The sequence below is a fragment of the Eumetopias jubatus genome, unplaced genomic scaffold, assembly GCF_037043125.1.
Source record: "Eumetopias jubatus isolate StellerSeaLion01/CBP00866 unplaced genomic scaffold, mEumJub1_p1.0 scaffold_4, whole genome shotgun sequence".
NCBI lineage: Eukaryota > Metazoa > Chordata > Mammalia > Carnivora > Otariidae > Eumetopias > Eumetopias jubatus.
Genome location: NW_028274810.1, coordinates 61,861,877 through 61,871,117, shown reverse-complemented (window position 1 = coordinate 61,871,117; position 9,241 = coordinate 61,861,877). Strand labels below are relative to the sequence as shown.

At 47.6% G+C, this 9,241-nt stretch overlaps 1 protein-coding gene across 1 annotated transcript in view; it reads right to left on the bottom strand.

The window, feature by feature from the left end:
• Positions 1-1,200: 1,200 nt before the first annotated feature.
• Positions 1,201-9,241, bottom strand: part of PLPP3 (phospholipid phosphatase 3) — an 82,444-nt gene continuing 74,403 nt past the window's right edge. The window contains exon 6 of the mRNA XM_028106843.2: positions 1,201-2,708. Coding sequence (XP_027962644.1) covers positions 2,583-2,708 — 126 coding nt within the window. The 3' untranslated portion in view covers positions 1,201-2,582. The remainder of the gene's footprint in view (positions 2,709-9,241) is intronic.

Below are 9,241 nucleotides of genomic sequence, written 5' to 3'. Positions count from 1 at the left end.
AGCCGGACGTGGCCCAATGCTGCTGCCTTTGAAGATGGAGAAAGCAGGCCACAAACCAAGGATGCAGATGGTCTCGAGATGCTGGAAAAGACCAGGAAACAGCTTCTGCCCTAGAGCCTCCCAAACTGTCCAATACTAAAGCCTGTGCTGTTTCAAGCCACTACGTTTGTGGTAACTTGTTACAGCAGCAATAGGAAATGAACACAGGTCCCGGCCAGCAACTGACTCCTCCGGGATCTTAGACAAGTCATTTCATCTTTGCATTGCTACGTATTCCTCATTTCTCAAAATAAGAACAGCCGATGAAGGGGAGATTTCCAGCTTCCCGGCTTCTCCCAGGCTGGGCCGACACAGGGACAGAAAGCAAGGGCCAACTGCCATCCTCCCTGGAACGCCCTCCACCCTCCTTCCTTTGATGTATTAAGGGCTCCCTTGGGAGCCCCCCAAGCACACCTTATCTGGAGTCCTGCTCCTTATCTGCCTTTGGGGGACCCACAGCTCCTCCCTCCTCGACAAAACCCCTTTAGCATACAAAAGCTCTTTAGAACTGCCTGAGACAGAGCAGAGCCAGAGCCTCGCTGGGCCAACAGGCGTTCAGAGATGAAAGAGCCGCCCAGAGAGCCATGGCTATCCATGGCCACCATTTTTCCCACTGGAAGGATCGGTGGCGCCCTGAGGTGAGGATGGCCCATTCAAAGACCTCAGATCGCTCACAGTCCTCCTTCCTCCCACCACACACCTGACACAGCACATCCCTAGGAACATTCTAGGATTCCAACTCCTTCGTTAGTTGTGTTATGAGCTTTTATTTAAAAAGCACATTTAATACAAGGATAGTTTCGCAGATACAAGTTTTCACTTTGTATTCTACAAAAGTCTTTGAATATTATTCTCTTTACAAAAAATGGGAACCTTACAAAAATACTGACACTTTAATGTTTTTATACAGTTTTCTCTAGTTGCAGTTATTTCTTTCATTGTAAAACAAGGTCTACCACGGAACTACGATATTTTAGTTGATATTAAAAAAAATTAACTCAATGCTTTTTTTAAGCAGCTAATGTAAATAACACAGGTCGAGACACAGTTTATAATCATAGTGGATATAGCTACAATTGTTTCAGAAATAATATCTTACATAGTTAACTTTTAATGTTTTATACATTATTTATATAATATTTATATATAAAAATCATAGCTTGCTAGGAGTTGAAATGAAAGGACGACTTCTGTAGTGGGGATGTGCATGTGGTTGATCCATGTGGTTACATTTAGCCCTTTGAAAGGTCTGCATCCGCCATCGGAAAGCCTTTCTTCCTTCCTCCTTTCCTCAAAGGTTCAGTAGAAAGGATCCTTGTCTACTGCCTAGAGTGGGGCCTTGCTTAGAAGGACACTTATGGAGAGAGGATGAGAAAAACTCTACGGAGATTGAACCCATGTGTTCTGCCCAGCAGAACCTACCAAGAACTGCCCTAGAGATCAACCCCAAGACAATAGTGCTTTACACAGCTTAGCAAGAGCAGCCCCCACAGAGACCCTTGTCAGCTCCAAGATCTGGAAGGGTAGCCTGTCAGGCATGAGACCGTCTGCTACTCTGGCTCATTCTGACGTCGAGTAGCCAAAAAGTTGGTGGGTTTTTCATTCTTGCCCCTTCGCTCCCACGTCTCTTGTGCGTAAGGCTGCTTTCCATCAGCTGGTGGCAGAGCACGCCTTTGCTCTGTCGGGGCCCTCCCAGGAAACCCTGGTGGGCACACAGCAAGGGCTTCAAGGGAGAAGCAGTGAGCGAAGCTAACTAAGTGTTGCCGAGAGTGTGCGGGTGCTGGGTGACTGGTGAACACAACAGCGGCATCCCGCAGCCGACGTCCCCCCATCACAGCATGATGCGGCCAGAGAAGACCAGTGAGGGCCAGCACCCTCGATCTCTTCTGAAATTGTGCTATTTGTGAAATTCACTCATCCACAAAGAGTCTCCTAATCACTAAAGTGAGGGGCTGTGGTTGCTGGCCTGTGGGCCGGGGGCGTGAGGGCTGAGGCCTCAGGACGGGGAGCTTGGACTCCAGGGTCAGATCACCTGGCTTAGAAAACTTGCTCCTTCCTTGTATTTAACTTCCTGAATGGAAGTCACAGTACAGAATAGAGTGGTGTGGACAGAGAGAAACGAGAGGAGCCCCCCAATGGCTATTTTCTTGATTCAGTGCTATTTCTGGCATTGCGTGCTACAGAGTGAATTTGAGCTTCTCCCACAGGCCTGGGATTCCTCGGGTCACAAAGCTGACTGGCAGACTCTACACAAATCATTTTAGTGTTTGTTCCAGAACAAGCCTGTGTTCACTAGAACATGAACACTTAAAACCAATTGCACATCCAGGATTTCGGCACTTGGTGTTAGTTTGCTGCTGTTTCCATATAGGTGAACGCTACCTATTTTGGAAGGCCACAAAGTAAGACTTTTTTTTTTTTCCTTTTTAAAATTGGTCGGGCAAAAACTTTTCCCTACATTCTACTGTCTGATGAGATTGGAGAGCAGCAAGAACTTGCTGTCAGCAGTCATTTTATAAAACAGCTCAGGAGGTGGGCGGCACCTACACCATGTTGTGGTGATTGTTCCTGTCAATAATGTCCACAGGTGAAAGAATTTCCTTCCGGAGAGCCGGGGGAGGCAGGGACAGTGTCGTCTTGGTCTTGAAGAGGTCGGACACAAAGAAAACCTAGAAGCACAAAATCAGACATCCAAATCAACAGCCGACATCTGGGGTCTGGGGATAGGCAAAGGGAAGGTCATAGGAGCATGGACTTTGGGAAAAGGGGACCTCAAACCATAGATCTTTGACTAGGAAAGGATCACATAAAAATCATGTGTGTGTGTATACACACACACACACACACACACACACATATATATATTCCAACTTGTGTTATACAGATAGGGAAACTTGAGCCCAGGGAAGGACGGTGACATGCCCCAGGTTGCACAGCCGTGATAGGAGTAGAACTCAGTTCTCTGGACTCTCAGTCCAGTGCTCCATATCCGAAATCCTACTTCCTTTATTTCTCAAGGCAAAAGAATAGCGATGAAAAATAAGTTCCTAAACAAGGAAGCAAGTTGTAATTAGGCACACTCATTAATCCACGATACTTTCCCTTTCCTCATAAAGAAATCTAGGGTGTGACCACAAGAGATCAGCGGACATGAATTCCTATCAGCAGGACTGGAGAAGGAAGCAGTTGTGACCACGTTTTCCTGAAACCCAGGGAGCTCAACAATTTGATGGGGGTGAAGAAGCCGGGGTTTTGTAGTTGAGGGAGTCAGCAACTAACCCGGAGGAGAGGTCAATGAAAACTCCTATCACTCCTTCCCAAAGTCCTTCCTCCTGGTGAGCATTAGACCTCACCCAATCTTAGAATCACTGAGGAACATTTACTGAACACCCAACCTGCAAGGCTACGGGGATGGCTCGCACATATAGTTCCTGTCTCAATTAGCTGACGATGACAGATTCAAGAACTTGATGAGTTGGCAGAGTAAGAAAAATTTGTGCTTTGTATTAGATGGCAAAGTAAACATGCAGACATCCATTTGAGCCACTCAGCAACAGGAGTTTGTATTGAGTAAACCATAATAAGAGGCAGCTATCAGTCAGCTCTTTTAATAGGAAACACATGGCTAGAATGGAGACTAGAACACAATTCCAAATTTCCTTATGTCTAGCAGCTTTCTGGATTGAAAAGTCCTTGTCCCGCAGTGGGTCACACACTCACTAATAATGATGGTACTTTGACTTCATTCTGGACACAGCATAGGCTAGCAAGTGAAGTTCTTAATTTAATAAGACTTTGCCAACACCAAGGCTTGGAGAAGCCAAGGCCCGGCTGTAGTAGCAACTTGGATCACCTGTTGAACCAATTTCCAAAATGTCTTTTCTGTAGAAATACAGCAATCAACAAAAGGACCACAAAAATCACAGCAAGAAACTGGCAATGCTGGTTATTCAGGAGCTGAAGTGAATAGAAGACAAATGGGAAACAGAGACCTACCAGCCACTACAAAACCATGACACCTTTTACATTTTGTTCCCGTGCCATAGTTCATCTACTCAAACATTTGCAGTCCAAGCTCTACTGAATATGCCATTTTACAAAGGAAAAAAATTAAGCCTTCTGTCCCTTGCTTTTCCAAGGAGGTATAAACAGTGAAAGAACTGAGAGCCAAGGCAAGAAAAGATTGGTACCCAACCCTGCTGGGAGGTGCCAGGCCCCCTGGCCGGGAATCCTTTATACACACTGGAGAAGAGGCTTTCAAGTGTTCCCGGGATAAGGAAATACTAATGAACATGATTAAAGTTAAACGTGGAGACAATTAAACTTTTCAAGTCTTGCCTGACAGGTGCAGAGCCAGTGTCCCCACCTCTACCTGGAAACCACCCTCCCCTTCCCCCTTAACTTTATATCGGAGGAAGGCGTTGATCAAGCCCTCCATGGCTGGCTCTCAGCTGCACTTATTCCTGCCCAGCAGCTGGCCGCACCAAATAAGGGCTCTTACTGCTCTCGTTTCTCAGAGATCTTTCTCCCAGCTTCATCCCACCTGCCGAAGACAAATATAGCAGGGGACAGGCCCCCAGCCCCTAACAAACATCTTCCCTTCAGAAAGATTCTGACACCACCTTAATCTATTGGCTTATTTCCCAGTTTAATTTTCTGAGCTCGTATCTATTGCATATTAGGGTTTCCGTTTCCCAGCTGCAAGACAGGGATAATATCGAGGTTCAAGGCAATAATGTACTTGAGGAGACCTAAACCTGCGTCTGGAACATACTTCAATAAAAAACGTTCCTTTCTGTGATGCTCTGGGCCCCAAAGGAATGACCTAACGGGCCTTGAATAAGCCACGCTCCTCATGTGTCCCAAACCTTGCTTGTCAGCTTTTCTTCCTAGATGGGAGGCCTCTTGGGGATGGAATCCGGGCCCTAATGATCCTACATCACCCACAACACTTAGCATTGAGCCTTGCCCACACGAGGGGCTCAGTAGGTGTTTGTTGTTGAATTTCTAAACTCCTCTCTACTGGAAGCAAGCACTCTAGCCTTCGATCTTATCGGCACAGGCAAATCCCCCGGACTTGAGGGGAACCATGTGCTCATACCCTGCATGTGCGCGACTGGGCAGCGGGATGAAAAGTTGAGTGAGGTCCAGCAGAATCCCCCTTTAAGCTGCATTTTCGCTTTCAGCATGAGCTTGAGCTCACACAAACACTTTTTTGGGATCATGAAACCCGATCCTATCAGGACTCAAAACAGGGCTCAGTCTTTCTAACACTTGAACAGCAGAACACAAAAAGGACTAGCAAAAGTGAAAACTTTGCTCGGAGGGCAGCTCCATTTCCTGCAGAAGGTGATCTCCACCCAAAAAGAAAACCCAGAGGCCCAGGCGGGGAAGGGTCTACTATACAAATGAGGTAGCTATCTGATGTCTAGGGGACTGCTCCCAGCCTGCAGCCCCGCGTCCACAGATTTCTGTGTAGGAAAGGGCACAGTAGATAATAAACAACAGTGTTGGCAAGCCAGACATCTATACCCTATGCAACAAGAACAGTTCTTGTTTGCACTGCCCGAAGCATTTGCCTTCAATTCCATTTCTCCGATTCTTCGCATTTTATAAACTGCTTTTTCACAATGAACACCTGCTCTGTGCCAAGCCCTGAGATTATAAAGATAAGTGTACGTAAGAGTCCTTTGTCCTCCAAAAGCTCACAGGGCAATGAGGAAGAGATCCAGGCAAACAGACAGACAGCTACAATGCAGTGTTAAAGATCATGATAGAGGGAAGCCAGGGTGTTCAAGCAGCCCAGAGAACGTGGCATCTAACCCAGACTGAAGGGGACGGGAGGGGGCTTTAGAAGGCTTCCCCCAAAGGAGGTCTATTAGATGAGCTCAATAAAGGTAAGTGGGAGTTAGCCAGGTGCTGAATGCCAGGAATGTTGTTCTAGGCAGAGGGGCACAGGAGTGAGGGAGGACAGCACGTTCAGGAGCTGCAGGAAGGAAGCTCAGTCTGGCTTTGGCCAAGCAGTCCGTAAGGCTGGAGAGGAGAGAGCCAGATCTTGAGAAGCCTCCCAGGACACGTTAAGGAATTCGGACCTTACCCTCATGGGCCTCAGGAACCACTGTCAAGGCTGTCGCAGGGAAGCAGCCTGTTGAGAAGACCGTATCTAAGAGGCAGAAGGAGTCTAAAAGAGAGCGGGAAACCCGAAGGCAAGGGCACCAGGTAGGACCTGCAGCATCTAGGGGAGGGTGAGTCCATGGCCTGGCTCTAGCACAAGGGAAGACAACACAGATTTCTGAACCACTGAGAACGGACTGCGGTTGACAGAGGTGCTGTGTATGTGTGTAGGTGGTTATGTGTGCAGGGGAGGCGATGCTTTCCTTTCCAGTTCTGCATTTAACTCTAGAAATCTGTGCACTCGTTCCCACCAAAACTCTTGGGTAACCACACCCAGGGAAGAAAATTCTAGCTCTGCTTTCCTCTGCCTTCTAATATTTGGGGTCCCCCTAGCAGTATCGAGGACCCAAGCCCTCAGGACAGTGGAGTCGTTCAACCGAGAGCAAGACTACACGCAAACAAGGCAATTCTAGGCGAGAAATCCCATTCACGGTTATGAGGTTAGAAACATACAGACAGTCTCCTTGCAAATGGTGACTATCCTTACTGGACCATTGTGTACTGGCAACCAGCTTTGCCCACTAGAGCAAGACAGACTGGTCTTCAAATCCAAGCTTTACCATTTTTAGTAAAATACCTAAATGAGGGACACAGTACCCACCTCCGAGCATTCCTCTAAGGATGTGCTGTAACAAAAGGCACAAGCGTGACAACGTGCCTGGGGCCCAGTGAGAGGTTAAGAAATGGGATCCACTGTCACTGGCTTGTGCGTTCAGTGCCTACCTATACAAAGTCCCTTCTCTTCTCCCGCCCCTTGTGGGGGAAGGCAAGAAACAAGGGAAGGAACTAGAAAAAAGGAAAAGTACAGAGAAGGGGAAAGAAGAATGATTCAGAATTATAAGCCAACAGGTAGAAGTCAAGCCAGACAGGAAGACAATATGCAGGTGGGAGTTTTCCACAAGACAGATAGAATCTGATCTTGAAGTCCTGTAATTTCTGAGGCTATTTCGGGGAATGAGTCAGCACAATCAAAAAGGAAGATGCCTCTGATATCCTGTCGCCGGCACTCTCTGGCTCGAGACACCAGCCCCCTGGAGCCCACACAGTCCAGCGCTGCTGGGGTGCTGCCTGGCTGGAGCTCACCAAGAACCAAGCCAGCCAGGAACAAGCATTCTGGTCTGTCGCCAGGTTTCCACTCCTGTTGCTGGGAATGGCCAACTCAGCGAATTCTGAGGGTCATGTTGTTAAGGGTAGATTATGATGACAAAATTGTTCTTTACACGTTTCTGGAGTCCTTGAGTGCGTCAACTTCTGAGAATGCGTAAGTGAACGCCGTGAAAAGAGGAATCGCATCCTCATACATTGAGATTTTTATAAGCACCACCCCACCCCCACTCCGAGCTTAGATGCCAGCACAGGGTGGATAAATATAAAAGGCGAAGAATGTTGGAATCCTACAACCAGAAGAAAATGGCAAGTTGTCCATTCTGGTATTTCTCAGAGTGTCATCCTCAGATCATCTATTTCAGAATCAGCTGGGGGCCTCTTGATAGAGCAGCGGCCTGGACCCGCCCGAGACCTACTAGAAGTGTGGCCTGGAGTCTGCCTTCAATAGCCCTGTAGGTATCTGCTATGCAGACTCAAGTGAGGAGAACCATCAGTGGCCACTACGTGCACATGAACAGATGGGCTCAAATCCTACATCTGCTATTTAATGGCTAAACGTCTTACACATCTTGTCATTGCTTTGAGAGCAGCTCCTTTATCTGTACCCTGGATTTCGTGATACCTTCCTCAAGCTGCCCGTATTTTCTCTTTGCTACCCACACAACTTTCAATGACCTTCCGTCTTAGCCCTAGGCATAGGCTTTCAGGCATAATGCTACACGGTATTTCCATTTTAGACTATGACCTACTCAAGCCCATGAACTACTCAGAGCCCAGCAACTGTAGCCCTCAATAAATTCGAATCCACCCCACGTGAGGATAGAGACCATGTGCTGGTTTGGGTTTTTTTTTTTTTAGGATTTTATTTTTAAGTAATCTCTACCCAACATGGGGCTTGAACCTACAACCCCGAGATTTAAGAGTCACATGCTCCACCGACTGAGCCAGCCAGGCGCCCCTGTGCTGCTGCTTTTGCAGACATCCCCATGCCTTGGCACCTGGATTTCCTTTTGGCATCCTGCTCTATCATAATAAACAAACTCATAGATTAAAGGAATCGTTTTCTTTGTAGGAGAAAGCCTTGGGACCTGGCTCAACCTCATGCCCTAAGTGTAAGTGCTGTCTAAAGAAAAGCCATCCTTGGCAGCCCTGTCTTTTGACTAAATGAGAGTGACCCAGTTGCAATCATCACTTTTTCACCTCAAAAAGGGCCTCCAGTGGCTTTTGGTACTGGGAACTTGCCAGCGTCTCTGTTGAATGATTTCCTGGTCTATCTGCGAGGGAACTTGACAGGGTGGAAAGAGTGTCACGCTCGGAGTCAGACAGCAGGATCTGGTCCCCAAACTGCTCCTGCTGTGTCACCCAGGCCAAGCCACACTCTTGTCGGGGCTTGAATTTATCCAAAGCAAAGAGGTTTGTGACTTCAGCTGATGGATCTGCCTTGTACTTGTGTGCAAACATTTTTAAAAATTCACCGTCGCATAATTATTGTCAGGCTTCCATGGAAGAATTTATGTGAAAACACTTTCTACCCATAAAGGGTCATTCATATGCTGCCTCAGTTACCATGGTTCACGGCCATCCTTGCTACCGAGGGATGTGGAGGAAGTTAGTCCCACAAAAATAAGGAGGGCTCGGAGCAGCAGAGTAGAGACGGTGGGTGCCGTTCTGGAGGAGGAGAGGGATCTGTGGCTGCCCAGGGGCCTTCCAGGAAGGCACTTCTAGGTTATGATGAAGGAGGGTTTCCGGGAAGGGGGTGCACCGGGTGGACAGCTCTATCCAGCAGGAGCCGGGGTTCAGGAACACCATACAGAGACACATGACAGAGGCTGGAAAGAGGCAGGGGCCCTCACTTCCAGAAGTCCTACCTTTTGAAGTTTTCTAGGATCAGAAGACACACCAGATTCTCACTGTTCTCATC